The 23489-nt window shown below is 40.5% G+C and overlaps 1 protein-coding gene across 1 annotated transcript in view; it reads left to right on the top strand.

Annotated features, from left to right (window-relative positions):
• Positions 1-12067, top strand: part of LOC105695410 — a 42288-nt gene extending 30221 nt beyond the window's left edge. The window contains exons 11-13 of the mRNA XM_012416948.1: positions 3197-3312; positions 3708-4431; positions 7895-12067. Coding sequence (XP_012272371.1) covers positions 3197-3312; positions 3708-4431; positions 7895-10163 — 3109 coding nt within the window. The 3' untranslated portion in view covers positions 10164-12067. The remainder of the gene's footprint in view (positions 1-3196; positions 3313-3707; positions 4432-7894) is intronic.
• Positions 12068-23489: the final 11422 nt, after the last annotated feature.

The following is a 23489-nucleotide window of genomic DNA, read 5'->3' as shown; positions in this document are numbered from 1 at the left end:
GTAAAGTGTTTAGAATTACCCGAAATTACTCATTAACGTCTCTTAGCAGCGTGCATTATTGTTGCACTTTCAGCCAAAGCTTCTCTTTGGTCATGCGCGGAAATGCAGCGAAATAATGCTCGTTCAATTCGCCTGCATCCTCTGTGAAATTTTCATTCAAAGGAAAACAGTAATATTTATTTAATACCGAAATAACTGTCATATCTAGTTGTAAAGGTACTTTAAAGTGCTGAAAATTCCAGTTGAAAACAGTTTGCAAAAAAACAAAGGACGCGTTTCCGATGGACAGAGTCTGCTGAATCGACGGTTCGACGTCTCTCTTTCCCCCTTTTTTTTTCCCAAAGTTCGGATCGTTTGAAGGGTTTAAATAAATATACGGAACGGTTGCTCGGATAGAGGAACGGCGCTATTTTGCTCGTTTCAGGGGTAATCTTCTCTCGTATAACGAACGCTTCGATCCGTTTCTCGGTTCGCTCGCATGCAACGCAACCGATATGGCGGCTGTCGTAATGCAGGGAGATGCATATGCACCATGCATCCTCGACTGGGAATCGATTAAGGAGAACTGGGGCGATCCAATTAGACGAAACAAAGCTCTTTAGTATAACGGCACTCGGAAAATGGACGTGGTGCGTGGGAACGATCGATGTCGCTATGATTCCCTGTTTCTAGGCGAAACTAGATCCAAGATGAGGATTGAGATCACTTTGATCGTTTCTAGGCGAAATTAGATCCAAGATTAGGATTAAGATCGCTTTTAACGTTTCTAGGCGAAACTAGATCAAAGATGAGGATTGAGATCACTTTGATCGTTTCTAGACGAAACTAGATCCAAGATGAGGATTAAGATCACTTTGATCGATTCTAGGCGAAACTAGATCCAAGATGAGGATTAAGAGCACTTTGATCGTTTCTAGGCGAAACTAGATCAATGATTAGGATTAAGATCGCTTTTATCGTTTCTAGGCGAAACTAGATCAAAGATGAGGATTGAGATCACTTTGATCGTTTCTAGGCGAAATTAGATCCAACATGAGGATTAAGATCGCTTTGATCGTTTCTAGGCGAAACTAGATCCAAGATGAGGATTAAGATCACTTTGATCGTTTCTAGGCGAAACTAGATCCAAGATGAGGATTGAGATCACTTTGGTCGTTTCTAGGCGATACTAGATCGAAGATGACGTTAAGATCGCTTTGATCGTCTCTAGGCGAATCTAGATCCAAGATGAGGATTAAGATCACTTTGATCGTTTCTAGGCGAAATTAGATCCAAGATGAGGATTGAGATCACTTTGATCGTTTCAAGGCGAAACTAGATAAAAGATGAGGATTAAGATCACTTTGATCGTTTCTAGGCGAAACTAGATCCAAGATGAGGATTGAGATCACTTTGATCGTTTTCTAGGCGAAACTAGATCCAAGATGAGGAATAAGATCACTTTTATCGTTTTTAGGCGAAACTAGATCAAAGATGAGGATTGAGATCACTTTGATCGTTTCTAGGCGATACTAGATCAAAGATGAGGATTAAGGGCACTTTGATCGTTTCTAGGCGAAACTAGATCAATGATAAGGATTAAGGTCACTTTGATCGTTTCTAGGCGAAACTAGATCAATGATAAGGATTGAGATCACTTTGATCGTTTCTAGGCGAAACTAGATCAAAGATGAGGATTAAGATCAGTTTCTAGGCGAAACTAGATCAAAGATGAGGATTGAGATCACTTTGATCGTTTCTAGGCGAAACTAGATCCAAGATGAGGATTAAGATCGCTTTGATCGTAGTCCTTCATTCCTGTACCATAAGACAGACGCATCAATTGTTAGAAAGTGCATGTACTTATTACGAATGGATTTGTGGTACCAAATATCGGATGCCAAACAGTGACTAAAAATATTAATATTTTATTTCAATTTTCAGTAAATTGTATTATTATTGTACTTAAGGATTCGTCTGATATACGTATATCCGATATCTTTATGGCTGCAAAAAATCTACATTCATCAAAGATTAATAATATACGTCTATAAGATGCACATCGAATTTCTATGACATCTACGTATTGCTATGTATTTATCGGACGCTATATACCTTCAGAACATGTAAAATATATATGTTACATGCAAATGAAGCGGACATTCGTCTATTGCATAAACGTTAAAAATACTTATGCAGATGTCTCATAGACCTTAAATGTCTAGCGTAGATATTTAATATACGTATAAAACATGGATTCGTTATAGGTCATGTACCCGCTATCATTGAATTATGAGACTTTACGTAAGTAAAGAAAGATCAGTGAATTTTTGAAACTCTTAATTACAAGAGCCATTTAATTGAGAACTTGGAATAAGGTACTTCAAAACAATAATTTTTGTACCTGAGTAATTTAATATCGTTTCGCTCTTTTGTATAGGTGGGATGACTTTGGTTCACTTTTGGAACTCTCAGTTATTACGGCACGAGAATTAGAACGATTTAAATCAGAATTGGAGCATATAATGTACCGAGACATTGTTTCTTTGTAACCGAGTAACTTAATATCGTCCGACTCTGTTATGTGAGGAACGACAATTTAGTTTACTTTAGAGTTATCAATTATAGCGGCAGATCTTAGGACTCATAAAATAAAGATTTCAAATGAAGAGTTCCGAGACACTGTTTCTCATAACTGAATAATGTTCATCTTCTTCATATAGTTATCTACATAATCTACTCTTGGAACAATATTCGAAAAACATGTTTTTCAAATATTGTTCATCCCCCAATGGTGGGGGAAATATATTTATGTCAGATAACTGCAAATCGATAGTACAATTTATAAGAAATTTTCAAATGAAATGTGGAGATGTAACCGATCGTACAGCTGTTAATACATTAATTGTACTTGTTGTCTACCGCAATATCATGTAAATTAATGCAAAATTACCTGTTCGTATCCGTTAAGTTTTATTACGCCATGACCCTATAATCAACAGGTTATATCGGGCGGAGATTATCTTCCTCTAAAGCTCATCAAATTAATTTCATCGTTATTACTTAATTTATGTACCGGAGAAGATGAACAGCTTCAGCTCAGATGAGAAAAAGTGAAACCTTTCTCAGATTTTGCTTCATCGAATCTTATCAAGAAACATGATACCTTAATTTTCTTTGCCGTCGTACATTTTAATCATTTCTCTTTTGTTATCAGAAATCCAAACGCACCACACAGATCAATATATTACACAGATGGACCAAGAGAGTGGCAAAAGTACGACATCGACTGGCCGGAGTACGATCCAGAGAATCAGACATACCTAAATCTAAGTAAGTTAATTGGTACTTGATATTGCTATCTTGGTACTTTAAGAGGGGATTTTCGTGTAACAGGCTAAAAAACCAGAAACGGTCGTGAATTTTTTATCAGAAAATTATTGACGATATCCGAATCATTTCGTTTAACATGAAAAGACACCCTCAGAGCACAATTATTGTTATCAAAATGTAAAATGAAGTCTACACTTTGAAATGGTACGTAACACAGGTGTGAGGGAAAAATAACATTATTAAGAACAAAGCATTAAATCTTAAACAGTGAAAAATAAAAATGTCTGAATAACCCAATACAAATGATTCATCGGGTATTATCGAAGATTGACGGGGAAGCCTGATAGGTAATTGATAATAACCCTGAATGATCCATTACAATTTGTTCGTTGCAGCCATTCCGCCGCGTGTAAGTACGTATTACCGAGCTGACGAAATGGATTTCTGGAACGAGGACCTGCCCAACTTGATCAAGCACCCCAATATGCAAATCTCTCCACCGAAACGTCGCAAAGGACCGAGGCCTGCTATCTTAAACATAGCTGATGGCATAACAAAATACCCAAGCGGCATAACCAGTTCGGATAATTTCGGGTCAAAGTACGCAAAAGAGAGAATTAATAATATGCAAGACGTTACGCAGTATCCGAGCAACTTGAACGGAGATTCCGAAGACTATTCAGAGACTGGGAAGAGGGAAGATCAAGTAGGGGAAGCAGACACGACTCCAGAGCCGAATGCCATGAGAGCCTCTTCAGCGATAACAATGGTGATTGGGTTTGCAATAGTGTTCCTCCTGATCAACATTACCGCATTCTTCTACCTCTACCACAAACGGCACAGCCTCAAAAGGGAAGAAAAGAGCCTCAAGAGACGCCTGAGTTGTAAAGACGAAAGTGGGAAAAGGGCGAAGATGGACCGGCACACTGATACCAATCCGGAAATAGGGTATAAATGCGGCAGCAAGCCAGATTTGAATGACGTGATAAAAAACGATAAAGCATACGATAACAATTCAAATTTCGGTAGGAGATCGAAATTGTCGAGGGAGAATTCCAGTTCCACCATCGACACCCACATTAAAGTTAGGGAGTGGATCCAACAGGAAATAGTTCACAGGTATGTTGCAATTTGGATTGTGTACTTAATATATCAATTGCTGTGATTTGAGATTTTAGTGCTTTCTACATGCATCCTGATAATAACTGCTACGCCGTACTTCTATTCATTTATCATAAACACTTTCAGGTTATTGGTATCACTATTGGTACTCTAAGTAATGGTCACTAACGACTCATATCTGCTTACAGTGAAGAATTTACTTTCATAATCCAGATTCAAGAAGTACTTAAAATCTCTATCGATCGTACTACATAATCGTGCCGTTGAAATCATTTGTTTACTACTAAAACGAAGTTATAGTCCCAGGATGAAACGCCAAACCGACTTTCGTTGTGTCTGCATCGCAAAAGACAATTCTTGATGTACCCAGTATCGTCGCTGATGTACCACTAACAACCGCTGCCATCAGCAAAAATTGTTAGGCTCCATCAGGTTTAGGTATCTCAGGTTGAACAATCCCTTCAACATTTACGTTTAACTCCTAATTATCTTAATTTATCTGATGTCACCTTTACGCAACTTCCCTCTACATCCTCTACATCAATTTTCCTGAAACTGGACAAGGTTCCACCATGACTATCAGAGGATGTAAGTCTAAGCCGATTTTTCTAAGTCCCTGAATCCCAAGAGACAAGACTCTTTGATCACGGATGTAGTAGTGTTGGTAATCGTTGCCCGTTAGGAAAAATCAGATTCATTAGTAGCTCTTGGAAGAAGAGTCGTCCCTCAGGAACTATAAACCGCACGTGCAGCGGCCCTCTTCCGAGAGTCCTTTTTTGTCTCATCCGCGAGCGTCTTCGCCTAATTTGGTGAACTCGCTAGGCGCACAGCGACCTCCTCAGACCGCGAAATTGTTCCTCAGGCGAGACGGTAATCCAATTTAGGAAATCCTCTTAAAGAGACCCGGTACCGAGCATTCCGCGGAATCGCGGAAGGCTGGGGCGAAACCGCGCAGTACCAGGGCGTGGATCCACTTCCGCGCTAATTTACGAAAGACTGCCGGGCCTGCCGCGAGACAGGAGAAACCTCGGCATTTGCGTTTCTTGGCCCGCAAGGCGAATCCCTGCTTCTTGCAATTTAATTGCCGAAATTAATTCGTCTCCTCGTCTATGATCCACGCGACCCGAATTTCCCTGCAGGGTTTCCACCGAGTCGGAGCATTAGCTCCTCCTTGCACCTCCCCGGAGGTGTTACTTTCAGAGCTGGAAAATCTGTTTCCAGGTACCAAGGGAGGTATAATTAAAAGTAACAGATGTACCCATCGTGTGATACTCCAATTCAAAGTGATACTATTTATGTTACTAACATTGAAACAGTTTCTGTACCTAATTAGAAGTGCTACCCTCGGAGATAGAGAACATGTCCTTAGCTATCAACGTACAAGTTCACTGAGAAGAAGTACTCACTGAATCAAAGAAATGTATCATCCAATTTATTTCAATTGAGTGAAATTCATCGAATCAACGAATTATTTCTTTGGTATCCATTCGAACAAATTCTTCTCTGGTTCAATTACATTTTTTTCGGTGCAATTGTAACTAACGGACACTTCACGTAGACGAGGGAAGAAGTACGAAGTTTACAGCAAGAGCCAATGGCGAGGTATCTTTACCACACCTGAGATTATCTTCTCGTAAAAAATTAATATAATATGCATCGATTATCTCACATCTACGACACTTCAGGCTAATGAATTTCCCATGCACCTATATTTCTACAAGAGCCATATAAATATTTTCCTTTACATCGAACATGAAGTACAACCTCGAAGTGTCTAACGAGTGATCGGACTCATTACCGAATTACGGAATTCCGTTAGCACTTGTCCCCCAAATATCGACTGTCAATATCAACCTGCGGTCTCCATTACAATTTCGAGATTTCGTTTACTGGGGTCGATTGATCCCCAGCCTCGCATTTCACCCGCCACCATAATGAGGTACTTTCCCATATATTCGGCATTAAGCAAGGGTGAGAGAATTACCCGGAAAGATTCGAGGGTTGTTCACCCTCTGATCTCGGTAGCCGTTCAGAGATTTCGGCGTCGCAATCCGAGAAAGGCGTCGCTTTTAATTGGTCACTAATATTAAATCGGTGACCGTAACTCGACGTGAAGTAACGACATCATGTTATAACTAATGGCGTCATTAATCGCAGCCCTCCTGACTTTTACGGCAAGAGTTCACGACATCGGCTAAATGTTTCACTGCGAGCCGCAATGCGCCATTAACAGGCCGGTAACTGCTCTTAACTCTTAATCTTATAATGTCTGCTTTACGCGCTACTTTCCGCCACGTTCTTCTTCTGTACACTCAACTTCCGGATTACGCCGACAATGCTACGTAAATTCTACAATGAAGCGGCGATTAACGTGGACGTAGCTTTTCTTAACTTCAACGGTAAACTATGGAAATTTACCCTAAGATGTGTATCATATGAATGGACAGGAAACAGTTCAGTAGATGATATAGACAATTACTGACTTAGTTGGGTAGAGGAAACGCAAAATTCTAGCAAGAAGTAGTTCAGTAGATGATATAGACAATTACTGACTTAGTTGGGTAGAGTAAATGCAAAATCGTAGCAGGTAATAGTCCAGTAGATGATTTAGACATCTTCGGACTTAGTTGACTAGAAGGACTGCAACATTCTAGCAGAAAACAGATCAGTAGATAATCTAGACAATTACGGACTCAGTTGGGTAAAAGGAATGTAAAATTGTAGCAGGAAGCAGTTTAGTACACGATCCAGACAATTACTTAGTTGGCTACAATAAACGCAAAATTGTAGTAGACAGTGAGGATGCTACGATTAAACAACATGATTACTATAAATTGATTGGTAGATCAAAGTTTCCGAAAGTGTGAAACACTTTCTGAAAATTGAAAAAAGGAAAGATGAGTCAAATACTACTCATACTTAATTCAATTTGAAAAAATAGTTCGTGTCCTTATAGAAATTGTAAAAACCTGAACTACTTACTGTAATATTTCTTATATCAGAGTCGTGTTATTGAAATTAGGTAGTGACTCTGAATCATTGTTTTGGATTTGCTTAAAAAAAAGAATCAACACAATATTTAAAAAAAGTTTCATGAGGTTCGATACGATCTGAAGATGAACATTTTTATTATATAATGGAGCAATAAAATGTGAGAGTTTGAGAAAATGCTATATTGGTTGAATGATTTATTGTAGTTTACATGAAGGTATAAACTAACATTAACTGCACGATTCATGAAAGTGACGACGTAAAAAATTAATTTTCGCTCGTTCTGCACAAATTCAGCCCCTGCATTCGTTCAGCTTTCAAACTGCCTCTCTTGAAGTATTAATGCTAACGAAATACTAATTAAAGGTACTAATGCAACTAATGCATGAAAAAGTCCGAGCCATCGTATTATAATCAAGTTTGTGTACGTGTACTGCCCATTCAAGTTTTATATGTTGCTCCCCTGCAGGTGTTCTCCGCGGTTCCTGCGAAAAACGAGAGAAACTTTGCAGCGGGAGCACCGAGAAAAGATGACAAAAGAACAGGAAGAAGCAAAGCGGAAGCAGGATGAAGAGAGAGCTAAGGCGGTCCAAGAGGAGCCTGTATATGACCGAAGTCCAACGTTGATAGTATGTCCAGGGAAAAAGGCAAAACCCCCAAAAGTTTCCGTAGCCATCGATGCGACCCCAGCAACTAGGACGGAGTCTGTCCTAAATCAGATTCCGATAGAGCTGGTAAAGGATGCAAAGATAACAAAGGAGAGACTGGAGGAGCTCCCCGTGGATACGTTGGATGGAAGTCAGCTTCCCGTGGCTCCCCAAGTAGTCGTGATAGAACACCACCATTCCAGAAGCGACCCATTACCGATGGAAGAGGTGCTGAGAAGTGCTAGAATGAACTTCTCCTCTCCTCGAATCTACGAGTCGGATTCTGGGAGTACGAGTAGCCTTTACGCAAGGATCAATCCGAAGTTGAAGTCGCGACTCCCTCGCATGGGTGCTCTAAATAACCCCGAAACTCTACCGAGGCACCACGACGAGGATCTGTACGATAGAGTTCCTATGGAAGACATATATTCCAAGACGGCGCCGAAGCTGGTCACCTTTGGCACCCCAGACCGTGTGGATGTCAATGTAACCTGTAGGGAACCCACGATCGAAAGAGACAGTATCAGTCCGGAGGAAGCTTTGAAGACCATTAAGCGGAGAAACTACCCGAAAGTGCTACCGGACATTGAGAAGAGACGTTCCCTTCCTGCCCCGAACAGTCTCTTCATCCCAAAGCAGTATGGGAATTCTCTGAAGGACGGCAGAAATGTGTCACAGCCTGTGACTCCAACGTCACAGCCTCCTGTCCCTCCACCTAGGATGTTTGGGACGTCAAAGAGTCTCGATCTAGCTGAAGAACTAGAGAACTCAGGGGAAAGAGAGCCCGTTACGACGGAACTTCACATCGGTCCTCTCTTGAAGAGGCAGGACTCGTCCTCGAAGAACAACTCCGACCCCAACATCGTTGACAAATCAGATGACGACCTTCCGAGAGTCTTTGGCATGACCATGATGGATCGGTCAAAGCACGAAATTAGGGGAGAGGAGCGGCACGATAACCCTATGTGTCCTCTTCATGGACCGTACATGTCACCGAGAAACGCCATTTCTACAGAAGGTAATTTACATCAAAGCGATCGAATCAGAGCCATCGGAACTCCGAACTGGTGCCGCTTTAATGATACAAATTCCAGGTCGGACCGTGTTTTGAACTTATCCATGCCAAACACCAGCATTGGAAATCCAAACTGGTACAGGTCGGACGTAATGCACGGAACAGGTAATGAGGACTCGGCTGCAGGTGTATATGGACCCTCCGCGTCCGATCCACAGATCCTGAACGTCGGAGTTGAATCACCTCGGCAGCTCCCCGTTGGGAGCGAATCTCAAGGTTGGAAACCAAAACCTGTCGGGGAGCCTAGAATCGTGATCACACCCAGAAATCCTATGGGTCAGAAGTTTAGCGAGACTATGTCGAACTTGACAGGGGGTTGCGGCAACTTGGAAAACCAGGAACCGAAGATAGTTATTACTCCAAGAAATGAAGGAGTTCTACGTGAGAAATTGATCGCGTATCAGGAACCAGAGTCCGGTCCGATGATGGACCAGCAGAGATCGATAATGCAACCTTACCACGCGGTCTCTTCTGCGGCAGAACCAGTCTCATCCAGAACAGGAATAGACGGCAAAGATGACCCCAAAATTGTAATAGTGCCGAGAGATACAAAGACAAATGCAAGTTCGAATCAGCCAAGGATAATTATAAAGCCAACGACGACCCTTTCCAGGAATAAAGACAACAGGAACATCCCCAAGGTGTCTGCGATTCCGTCTCCGGAAAGGCAGAATGTTCAAAATACCGAGAGGGACAGGACACTGGAACGTCAATACGAGAAGCCAGCCCTGAAGGAGAAACCAAAAGTCTCGAGGATTCCTTCGTTCTCCAGAAAAAAGGAAGATGCCGAGAAGATCTATGCGGAGAGAGTGGAAATTGTACAGAAAGTAGCTGCGGTACCAATGAGCAAAATAGGAGCTGGTGCTGCGGCAAACCTGGACGTCAAGTCTAGCATACCTATGTTGTCCAAAAAGGATGGGGACAAATTCTCAAACGCGAACTCTTCTGTTAATGGCGCAAACTCAGGCAATCAAAGCGTTGGGACGATTAAACGGAAACCGACATCTAAGAAGTGACGGATGACAAGTGGCTTCTGTAGTTTAAACTCTATGAATCAAGACTAACATGCTTACATTGTCGAAAAGAAGTGAAACAGGAATTAGTAGTGGCGATTCACGGAAACAGATTGCTGGTACATTTAAATAATGACTGATTCCTAAAAAGTGATGAGCAAAATAGGAGCTGGTGTTACGGCAAACCTGGACGTCAAGTCTATCATACCTATGTTGTCCAAAAAGGATGAGGGCAAATTCTCAAACGCGAATTCTTCTGTTAATGGCGCAGACTCAGGCAATCAAAGCGTTGGGACGATTAAACGGAAACCGACATCTAAGAAGTGACGGATGACAGGTGGTTTCTGTAGTTCAAACTCTACAAATCAGACTAGCATGCTTACATTGTCGAAAATAAGTGGAGTCAAATCATCAAACGGGAATTAATAGTGGCGATTCACGAAAACAGATTGCTGGTACATTTAAATAATGACTTCTTCCTAAAAAGTGATGAGCAAAATAGGAGCTGGTGCTGCGGTAAACCTGGACGTCAAGTCTATCATACCTATGTTGTCCAAAAAGGATGAGGGCAAATTCTCAAACGCGAATTCTTCTGTTAATGGCGCAAACTCAGGCAATCAAAGCGTTGGGACGATTAAACGGAAACCGACATCTAAGAAGTGACGGATGATAAGTGGCTTCTGTAGTTTAAACTCTAAAAATCAAGACTAGCATGCTTACATTGTTGAAAATAAGTGGAGTCAAATCATCAAACAGGATTTAATAGTGGCGATTCACGGAAACAGATTACTGGTACATTTAAATAGTGACTGGTTTCTAAAAAGTGATCAGAAGTGGGTTGTATCGTTTAAACTATCTATAAATCAAGACTGGAAAGCTCATACTATCCAAAATAGGTGGAGCAAAACCCCAAACTGGAACTTTATCGCCAACAGTGGGAATTGATTCAATTAAAGCGTTGGGTTCAATTGAACGAAAACTGATACCCATCAAGTGATGGATGATAATTAGAGGGTTTTATCATTTAAGCTACTTATAAGTCAAGGATCTAGTGAACTATAAGTCATGTCTAGTACGTCTATATGGTCTAAAAATTATGGGAACAAGTCATCTAGCGAGAACTCTTCCGCTAATAAGGGGAATTCACGGAATTGAAGCGTTAACACAATTAAATGAAATCCGTATCTAAAAAGTGATGAAATATATCAAGATGAAGAAGAGGTTATATCGTTTAAGCTACCTTTAAGCTCATTAAGCTACCCGTTGGCTAAGATATTTTTCATCAATCATAATTTCTCGATATCAGTTTAACGTGGTTTTTTTTCTCAAAGTAGGACATTCCGCTTGTGAGCATTTTTCGAATGATCGGACGTTTCGCGGATTTTATAGAACAATTCTGGGAGGAGGCTACGATGCAACGTAATATAGAATCTAACGGTTACCAATAGACAAAATTAATGTAATTAAGACTAAGCCTATTGAAGTAATTATGTAATTAGCGCGCAGCTGTCGTAATAGAAGAAAAGAGGGTAAAAACGCGGATCTCTTTAAAATTAGACAATCCAAAGAGCGTCGAATTGAAGGCACATACCTATAGGTCTATAGTAGCTTTAACGCTTCTTGTATTTTTATACTTAATGCTTAACCCGCTCTAATAGGTAATCTTCGTGATACTCGAGGTTGACTCAAGACTGTTTGATATTATAATATCATAAGATAAGTGAAGTAGGGAGTAACATCAGTCAGGTAACTTCGGAACTGAAGCACCCTTCAGGGTGTTGGAAAATTGTCCTTGTTGGTGGAAATCTAAGAATGTACAAGAACGAGGAAACTGCAATGACAATTTGTACTTTACCGAGAACTCTTATTCGTGTATTCGTCGGACCCTGCATTTTTCTATGTTATTCACGTCGCGACGTAATGAAATAAATAAGTTTCCTACTTTCGCAGTAGAAAGAGAACCAGTGAAAGCCTTTCCCTGATGTACACCAACAGTGCCTGGACGATGCTGGGACCAACCATTTATCATTCCTCGGCATCACGAACGCCGTAACTTTTAACTTCACTTTTATCCCCGGAACTTTATTATTAAGTATAAAACAAAGTCTATAACTCATGGAGCGAGGATGCTGCCAGGACCTGGAAGGACGTGCGAGATGATACGCGAACGAGCGAATCAAGGCGGCCACTCTTTCCCTTCTTTCCAGGCGTCGCCCACAAATCGAATTGGGAAATGATTCTTTCCCGTCCCCACAAACTGGCCCGGACCAGATTCATGTGGCGAAGGGAGATCCTAGACAATTTTTCACAATCTTGCACTTCGCTCTACTTGGAAAGCATTACCACAGGCTGCATACGCTGTACCCAATCTCACTCTTGTTCCTTTTTTGGATAATATTGTTCAAATTTGTAACTTATTTTAATGCCCTCGTATCTTGAATTGGAGAACGATTCTTTCCCGTCTCCACTGATTAGTTCACATTCAATTCAAATCGCGAAGGGAGTTTGTGCACATTTCTCAACATCTTCATCCTAGACAATCCTAAACAATTTTTCACAATCTTGCACTTCGCTCTACTTGGGAAGCATTACCACAGACTGCATACGCTGTATCTAATCTCACTCTTGTTCCTTTTTTGGATTGTACAAAGTTGTAACTTATCTTAATGCCCTCGTATCTTGAATTGGAGAACGATTCTTTCCCGTCTCCACTGATTAGTTCACATTCAATTCAAATCGCGAAAGGAGTTTGTGCACATTTTTCAACATCTACATCCTAGATAATTTTGTACAATCTTGTACTTCGCTCTACTCGAAAAACGTTACCATAGGGTGTATACGTTGTATCTAATCTCACTCTTGTTCCTTTTTTGGATATTATTGTTCAAATTTGTAATTTATCTTAATGCCCTAATAGTTTGAATTGAAGAACGATTATCTCCCATCCCCATAATTAGTTGACATTAAATTCAAATCGCGAAAAGAGATTGTGCACATTTTTCAACATCTTCCACTTTGTTCTATTCGGTAAGTGATAGATCAAGGTACTTACGTTCAATCTCGTGTACGTTCTGTTCATTTTTGTGTAATTTTGTTGAAAATTCTGGTCTTTTTTCACACTCTTAGTTCTTACATGATGTCAACAAACTTCTACCATATTTATCAATAATTTTACAAATAACAGATATTTTAATTAACTTTCACTGCATATTTTATTGCCAATATGGCGTATTTGAAAGAGATTTTCCTCGTGCCAATTAAATTTAAATTGCTTTCAATTAAACACGAGGCCGCTGTAGAAAATATGTAATTAAAAAAGAATTTTGATCGAAATGAAACGCTCGAAGAGTTTCTTGAATGAAAACTAAGTAATTCGAGTGATATACAATTTGCAATGCTTTCAACAAGATTAGAAACATTGATAGATTCGGCGTTAATAGGTAATTAATTTGTGAAAGTGCGTATAAAATTTGTTATTTTTGTGATAATTCATATCGCACATGTTCACGTCTTTGAAAAGTAGTTGGCATTCCTTTTGCGTGTAGTCCTTTACTTACCTGAACAGGTAGTCTTTTCAATTGCACGACAATGGAATTGAAAAGACTACGTATTCAAGTAAGTAAACAATAAAATAGTTGGACATCAGTAGTAAGTCCCAGTCACGTCACGATGGTTTCAAGTTGTATTCATATTATCATAAGTGAACATATGCAGAAAACTGAACTGTAAGCACAACGCAAAACTCGAAATGCGTTTTAATGACTGTGCAAAGGTAAATCGTAATGAGCACTCTGTAAGCAAAGCAGCACGCGACACTTGCAACCAACAGGCGGCATAAACGGCGCAAGTACTCTTTTCACGTTCTTTTTGTAATTAAAAGCATTTTGAAACAATTATTTCTTCAGTCTCTAACAAATTTATATATTAACATAAAAATATTCCAAATTACCCGCGTACCATCAATTGAAAATGTAAAAAACCTTTCAGATCATTTTTATATGCGAATGAAAGGAAACGCCCATAATTAGTTATACATTATACAAAGTGTAATACGTTCAAATATATTAAAATAACCTTTTAAAACAGTTCACGGAAACGATGCAGAATTTTGAATAACGATTCTTGAAACACAAGTTTTATTTTAAAACTTCAAGAATTTTTTGAATAACTAAAACGCATAAAACAATCACAATGTGAGGACATCGACACTGACCGTTCTTTTTCCATTTTCCTGTAATATTATATTTTAGTATTCGAAGGATACTCAAATCACTGGTGACAGCTCGAATAGTTGTTTCAATTCAAGTAAGAATAAAACTAATGAACAAATAGATTTTCCAACGCTATATCTTAAACATTGCAATTATTGAGGGCATACACAAATTACTGCTCAGTAAATTTCAGAAAATTTCTTGTTAAAGGTACTAGTAGAGGTGTACGCTGTTAGTTGTCATACTATCGCAGTAATCATGTAATTTGCAATGATATACATAAATGTGGAGTACATATAGTAAATCCTACAAGACGCGCCAAGTAATCATGATATATTCTGAATTAATTGGCAACGGCAATTCCATTTAATTAATGCCGAGAACTTATTCAAAGAACTGATGGTTTAATTATACGAGAAAGTCAACAGTTATTTGACCCTCTTAATAAATAAAATATGCCATGAAATATCTAGTGAATAAAACAACTGAAACAACGTTGTTTGGGAAAGTGAGCCAACGAGTGATGTGGTCGAATCGGGATTCATCATATTTGACAATGACGAGAACTCATCCAAAGAACTGATGGCTTAATATTTCAAGAAAGCCATCAGTTATTTGACACTCTTAATACATAAAATATGCCATAAAATATCTAGTGAATAAAACAACTGAAACAACCTTGTTTGGGAAAGTAAGCCAACAAGTGATGTGGTCGAATCGGGACTCAGCATATTTGACAATGACGAGAACACATCCAAAGGACTGATGGCTTAATTTTACAAGAAAGCCATCAGTTATTTGACACTCTTAATACATAAAATATGCCATAAAATATGTAGTAAATAAAACAACTGGAATAACGTTGTTTGGGAAAGTGAGCCAACAAGTGATATGGTCGAGTCGGAACTCATCATATGTGACAATGACGAGAACTCGTCCGAAGAACTGATGGCTTAATTTTACAAGAAAGCCATCAGTTATTTGACACTCTTAATACATAAAATATGCCATAAAATATCTAGTGAATAAAACAACTGAAACAACGTTGTTTGGGGAAGTGAGCCAATAAGTGATGTAGTCGAATCGGGATTCATCATATTTGACAATGACGAGAACACATCCAAAGGACTGATGGCTTAATTTTACAAGAAAGCCATCAGTTATTTGACACTCTTAATAAATAAAATATGCCATAAAATATCTAGTGAATAAAACAACTGAAACAACGTTGTTTGGGGAAGTGAGCCAATAAATGATGTAGTCGAGTCGGGATTCATCATATTTCTTGCACTATCGACGCGGAAGAAATGGACGGGTTAGAGGGGCAAAAGTTGGCCGCCAAAGGGTGGCGAAAGACGTAAGGAAACCGGGGGCAGGAGAAAAAGAGTACAAGCTGGGGAAACAAGTTTCCAAAGCATGCATCCCGTAGCGAACGGTCCACGCCGACCGTAACGCGCTTACGGTTATGCCGGAAAAAGGAGAAAGAAGGGATGCACCCCGATAACACGTGGTGAGTTTCACGTTCAATACGTTCCACGCCGAACAGCCTGAACACTGGTGGAGTGCACGTAAAAATCCTCCACGTGGCAAGGAAGGTGGTCCCACGAGAGACACCACGTATTTTCCACCGCCCCACGTATCCGTACATGGCATGGGAAACGGTGAAGGCGGTGCCAGGATGCAGGGTAGTCAGTTCGGTTGGACTTCTTCAGGGTTGAAAGGATAATATAAGTCCTGCCTGGCTGGATATTTGGCTCCTGATCAGCCCCCCTTGGACAGTTTGCCATCATCCGCCAGCCAGTCAGGACTACTATGGAAGCAACAAAGGGCGACTTTCATTGTCGATACCGATTGTTACGTCCATAACAAAAATGCTTGTAGTAATTAGAGTATATAGTTATAACTTCACGAGACCTCGTACCATCCTGGGAATTTTTTACTTTCTCCGCATTCTCACGGTGTGCATTTGGCCGCCAAATGTTGTTTTGCCTTCGTGCGAAGGAACCGAACTTCCGCGAAGGGTTGGGAAACAAGACCATAAAAAATAGCCTCGGACGGTACGTGATCTTACAAAGGCATGGTCAGGCCGTACTCGATCTGGCTACCCTCGCTGCCGAAGTCGTGGGAGGCGACATTTTTGGGCATCTCTGCCAACGAACCAATCACGTAACTCCTAAAACGACACTCTGCTTTTTACAACGAACGACGGAAGTCGTCGATCCTCAACTAGAAGAACGTAACGCGAAGCTGCATCCCTCCGTACGCTTCATCCCAGTAGAAGTCTGGTTTAAAAACAATTAATCAGAACTACTAGGAGCTGTTCGCCTTCTAGCGTGCAGTGCAAAAAACACCGATTACTACCCCTGAAACGGAAAATGAGTCATTTTGTCCCAACATCCTAATGCCACGAACGTAAAAAGAAAAGATATACTTCTCCCTTCATAAAGCAGGTACACAGTTAGTTTTCTAAATTAACGCTACGGTGTTGGATCGATCGTGGACGATCCATAGTCCTCGGATCCGATTCTTTCGACACCACTCCTTCCATTGTCGCAAGCTTCAGACTTTTTCCACTCGTACAGGTCACATAAGTCTTTTTATGATGGCTAAAAGTACCGACTCCAGGAGCCCATGAGGCAGGAACAGAGGTGGGTGTGGTGACCATAAATGCTTCTGCGCTGACTGCGAAGATATGACAATGATACGGCATCGTATACCTTCTACGTTGACCCTTGCATGAGAGACGAAGTAGAAACTTTTACATCCCTCGTTCAAGCCGAAATCAGACGGGATCTTCTTTCGATCGCGACCATTTCACCCTTCCTCCCTTCAACCCTGATATCGGGGCTTCACCTAACTCGTGTCTGGTGGATTTCGAATTTGACTGAATATCGAAATTGTCTCGTTCCCTGGAAGCCGTACCAAAAACGGACCCAGAAAACTGAAGTATTTCCTTTGATTTCAAGATTTATTTAAAAATTGGCGAGGTACAGCAATGCTCCGAAAAAGTTTTCCTTTTTTTTTTTTTGCGGTGACCACTGTATCTCAAAAAGTATTTCACCGATCGACCTCAAATTTTTAGGGCTCATTCTACACATGGAGGACTGTTGAACGAAGGATTTTTTTTAAATTTTGATTTTTACCGAAATGGCAGGGGTTTTACTAAAAAAATCACTTTATTCGTCTTATAACAATTTTGCTTTTCTTTAATAAAACACCAAGTTTTCATAGAAAAAAAGAATCCTTCGTCCATTCAGCAGTCCTCCATGTGCTGAATGAGCCCCAAAAATTTGAAGCTGATCGGTGAAATACTTTTTTAGATATCGTGGTCACCGAAAAAAAGAAAAACTTTCGGAGAACTTCTGTACCTCGCCAATTTTTAAATATATCTTAACGAAGAAAATTATATAATATTATATACTATTACATTAAGTTTACTAGTTGTACTATGAAATCACGCCCCGTTTTCCATTGAAAAATGCATTTTAGTTATGAAAAAAAAAATTCTTGAATTTCGCCTATGAGAACTGCATATCATCCCTTAAAAATGTACGATTTTTCGAATTCTGAGCTTCCGGCTAGGTAAGCAAGTAATCAAGGAAGAAATGGTCGTTTTAGGAGGGTCGCGGAAGGGTTCTCTTGTGATGATACGTTGAAAGTTTTGCGTACTCTGAAGGTGGCCGAAGAAAAGTGTCAATTATAAATAGAGAGGTAGAGGGGAATAGAAGTGATATGTAGAGAAGACGGAAGGCCTCTGGATTGTCCTTTGGATGAAAAGAAATGTCTAAATGGACCTGCAAGTAGCAGGAAAGTAGAAGGTCCCATCCGAGACCAATCCTAAGAGAGAATAGACGAGGGCACCATGAAAGCGTTCCGAGAATACGGGGACGTCAAGACCCACAGGAGCAAGAGGAAAGGGACATTTCCGACAACTTCCGAAAGACTCGGTCGTGGTAGCCGAGGGGAGCAAGGAAATCTTCCCGCAGGACTGGATATCTGGAAATTAGAAACAGAGCGAGAGGCATCCCGGAAGATTCACCGGAAGAGTGGAATCCTGGCAGGACGAAAGGGGACATTCCCGAAGCCTTCCTTCAAGGAGTTAAGCTCGAACTTGAGGAGGAAAGAAAGCGCTTCTGGGACGCCCTCCGGAAGAACTTTCAGGATCTTGAAAGAGAGAAATGGAAGCAAGGGACATTCCGGAACGCCTTGTGACATCGTCAGCTGCAGAAAAGGCCTAAGGGAACGGAATTAAATAGTGGAAAGAACATCGCGGAGGAGAAACCCACGTAGATGGGGCACTCTACCCGTAGATCCAGAATATGCAGTTCTTCCGATCAAGCAGATAACAGAAGATCACATCCGAGTTTAAATTTAACAGAATTTTTTCAATTACGAAAACGGGGAGTCGACTTCTTGCTTAAGTAATTTCCAAAATGAGATAATTGATTAATTGGTGTCACATGGGGAATGCATCAATTATTTTCACTTCTAGACTCGACTCCTCACACGTACACCAAAATATTCTGGCTTGACCACGTGGATGTCAGAAAATCATATTCGGATTTGAACGGATCACTAGATGTTGGATGGGTGTTAAACGCTTCTTAAATCAGGGGTATGTAGAGTAATTATTGTTGCCCTTGTAGTTTCCAAAACGAGTGAACTGGTGCCATTACATGATGAATACGTTACTTATTTTCTACACATGGTATGTATCTTAATCCTTGTAGTGATTTGGAATTTGACACTATAGAAAAGGTGCACCATCACAACATCAATGCTTTCATCAGTACCGATTCTTTAGTACCACTAAATTGCAATCATCCACGGCCTTTCGTGTTGGAACTGCGGTAAATTACCAGATGTCCTATTAACGGAGACAAAGTACATTAATATTCATACGAGTATCGATTCTTCACCCGGAACGTATGACATCGCACTTAATATTTCACAATGTTGCGTTGGTAGTGGGACGCGCATCTTGAATTTCTGAATCCGATCCCGTAGAAAGTACAACTACATTGCAATCATCCACGGCCTTTCGTGTTCGAATTACGGTAAATTACCAGATGTCCTATTAACGGAGACCAAGTACATCAATATTCACATGAGCATCGATTCTTTACCCTGAATGTATAACATAGCACTTAATATTTCACAACGTTGCGTTGGTAGTGGGACGTGCATCTTGAATTTCTGAATCCGATCCTGTAGAAAGCACCACTAAATCGCGATCATCCACGGCTTTTCGTGTTGAAACTGCGGTAAATTACTGACTGCCCTGCTAATGGAGACAAAGTACATCAATATTCATACGAATATCGATTCTTTACCCTCAATGTACGACACCATACCTACACCTGTACAATTCACAAGATCGGTACTTAGGCACGTGGCTTGAATTTAATTTAAACCCGATCTTGTTGAAGGCATCACAAAATCGCGATCATCCACGGCTTTTCGTGTTGAAACTGCGATAAATTACCGGCTGCCCTGCTAACTGAGCAGAGTACATCAATATTCATACGAATATCGATTCTTTACCCTCAACGTATGACACCATACCTACATCTGTACAATTCACAAGATCGGTATTTAAGCACGCGGCTTGAATGTAATTTAAACATGATCTTGTTGAAGGTATCGCAAAATCGCAATCATCCACGGCTTTTTGTGTTGGAACTGCGATAAATTACCAGATGTCCTATTAACGGATACCAAGTACATCAATATTCACATGAATATCGATTCTTTACCATGAATGTATGACATCGAATTTAAAATTTCACAACATTGCGTTGGTAGTGGGACGCGCATCTCGAATTTGAACTAATTTCTTCAAACGAACAAGATGATAAAATTAGTTCAGACAGTAAATCACTGTTCAAGCTGGACTTCATGCAACTAGAAACTAAGTTTCACAAAGGATTTTTCTTATTTCTAGTTCTATCTGGTAAAACGGGATTGCAACAATGTACGGATTCTATTAACTACAACTAATTTCTTCAATCGAGCAACGCGATAAAACTAGTTTAGACTGAAAATCACTGTTAAAACTGGACTTCGTACAACTAGAAACTAACTTTCACAGAGGATTTTTGTCATTTCTAGTTCTGTCTGGTAAAACAGGGTTACAACGATGTACAGTTTACAACGTTCCTGGAGGAAGACGCGTCTGATATTAAGTCCTAAATCGATCTTCCTGAGAGCAGGATTAAATCCCGATCCGCGACTTTTAGCGCTGGTAGCGCGATAAATGACCGTATATCTTACTAACGGGAGCAAAGCAAAGCTCTCTCGTAAGTAATTACCATCCATTAAGGGAGTATGACTAGTGCCCGGTCAAAGCTGGTATTGTCAAGGGAGCGGCGAGACAAAACCGTAACCAACCGAAGCTGCCGGCAGATTAGCAGATTACGCGAACGTCGCCTTCGCGATTAGTCGCGACACATGGAATCCGCCTAGTCGCGTCTTCTGCCAGGATTCGCGACAGGAACATTCCTCTTCTGGAATTTCCTGGTCCACGACAAGCTTTCCTTTTACGACTTTGCGTACCCACGTGGTTACCTACTTCAACGGCCACGTCGAATACCTTTACGTCTTTTGGAAACGGGGCCTTCCCAATTTTTAAATATATCTTAACGAAGAAAATTATATAATATTATATACTATTACATTAAGTTTACTAGTTGTACTATGAAATCACGCCCCGTTTTCCATTGAAAAATGCATTTTAGTTATGAAAAAAAAAATTCTTGAATTTCGCCTATGAGAACTGCATATCATCCCTTAAAAATGTACGATTTTTCGAATTCTGAGCTTCCGGCTAGGTAAGCAAGTAATCAAGGAAGAAATGGTCGTTTTAGGAGGGTCGCGGAAGGGTTCTCTTGTGATGATACGTTGAAAGTTTTGCGTACTCTGAAGGTGGCCGAAGAAAAGTGTCAATTATAAATAGAGAGGTAGAGGGGAATAGAAGTGATATGTAGAGAAGACGGAAGGCCTCTGGATTGTCCTTTGGATGAAAAGAAATGTCTAAATGGACCTGCAAGTAGCAGGAAAGTAGAAGGTCCCATCCGAGACCAATCCTAAGAGAGAATAGACGAGGGCACCATGAAAGCGTTCCGAGAATACGGGGACGTCAAGACCCACAGGAGCAAGAGGAAAGGGACATTTCCGACAACTTCCGAAAGACTCGGTCGTGGTAGCCGAGGGGAGCAAGGAAATCTTCCCGCAGGACTGGATATCTGGAAATTAGAAACAGAGCGAGAGGCATCCCGGAAGATTCACCGGAAGAGTGGAATCCTGGCAGGACGAAAGGGGACATTCCCGAAGCCTTCCTTCAAGGAGTTAAGCTCGAACTTGAGGAGGAAAGAAAGCGCTTCTGGGACGCCCTCCGGAAGAACTTTCAGGATCTTGAAAGAGAGAAATGGAAGCAAGGGACATTCCGGAACGCCTTGTGACATCGTCAGCTGCAGAAAAGGCCTAAGGGAACGGAATTAAATAGTGGAAAGAACATCGCGGAGGAGAAACCCACGTAGATGGGGCACTCTACCCGTAGATCCAGAATATGCAGTTCTTCCGATCAAGCAGATAACAGAAGATCACATCCGAGTTTAAATTTAACAGAATTTTTTCAATTACGAAAACGGGGAGTCGACTTCTTGCTTAAGTAATTTCCAAAATGAGATAATTGATTAATTGGTGTCACATGGGGAATGCATCAATTATTTTCACTTCTAGACTCGACTCCTCACACGTACACCAAAATATTCTGGCTTGACCACGTGGATGTCAGAAAATCATATTCGGATTTGAACGGATCACTAGATGTTGGATGGGTGTTAAACGCTTCTTAAATCAGGGGTATGTAGAGTAATTATTGTTGCCCTTGTAGTTTCCAAAACGAGTGAACTGGTGCCATTACATGATGAATACGTTACTTATTTTCTACACATGGTATGTATCTTAATCCTTGTAGTGATTTGGAATTTGACACTATAGAAAAGGTGCACCATCACAACATCAATGCTTTCATCAGTACCGATTCTTTAGTACCACTAAATTGCAATCATCCACGGCCTTTCGTGTTGGAACTGCGGTAAATTACCAGATGTCCTATTAACGGAGACAAAGTACATTAATATTCATACGAGTATCGATTCTTCACCCGGAACGTATGACATCGCACTTAATATTTCACAATGTTGCGTTGGTAGTGGGACGCGCATCTTGAATTTCTGAATCCGATCCCGTAGAAAGTACAACTACATTGCAATCATCCACGGCCTTTCGTGTTCGAATTACGGTAAATTACCAGATGTCCTATTAACGGAGACCAAGTACATCAATATTCACATGAGCATCGATTCTTTACCCTGAATGTATAACATAGCACTTAATATTTCACAACGTTGCGTTGGTAGTGGGACGTGCATCTTGAATTTCTGAATCCGATCCTGTAGAAAGCACCACTAAATCGCGATCATCCACGGCTTTTCGTGTTGAAACTGCGGTAAATTACTGACTGCCCTGCTAATGGAGACAAAGTACATCAATATTCATACGAATATCGATTCTTTACCCTCAATGTACGACACCATACCTACACCTGTACAATTCACAAGATCGGTACTTAGGCACGTGGCTTGAATTTAATTTAAACCCGATCTTGTTGAAGGCATCACAAAATCGCGATCATCCACGGCTTTTCGTGTTGAAACTGCGATAAATTACCGGCTGCCCTGCTAACTGAGCAGAGTACATCAATATTCATACGAATATCGATTCTTTACCCTCAACGTATGACACCATACCTACATCTGTACAATTCACAAGATCGGTATTTAAGCACGCGGCTTGAATGTAATTTAAACATGATCTTGTTGAAGGTATCGCAAAATCGCAATCATCCACGGCTTTTTGTGTTGGAACTGCGATAAATTACCAGATGTCCTATTAACGGATACCAAGTACATCAATATTCACATGAATATCGATTCTTTACCATGAATGTATGACATCGAATTTAAAATTTCACAACATTGCGTTGGTAGTGGGACGCGCATCTCGAATTTGAACTAATTTCTTCAAACGAACAAGATGATAAAATTAGTTCAGA

Source organism: Orussus abietinus, unplaced genomic scaffold, assembly GCF_000612105.2.
Source record: "Orussus abietinus isolate OABI.00-Male unplaced genomic scaffold, Oabi_2.0 scaffold161, whole genome shotgun sequence".
Lineage (NCBI taxonomy): Eukaryota > Metazoa > Arthropoda > Insecta > Hymenoptera > Orussidae > Orussus > Orussus abietinus.
This window is presented reverse-complemented; position numbering and strand designations above follow the sequence as displayed.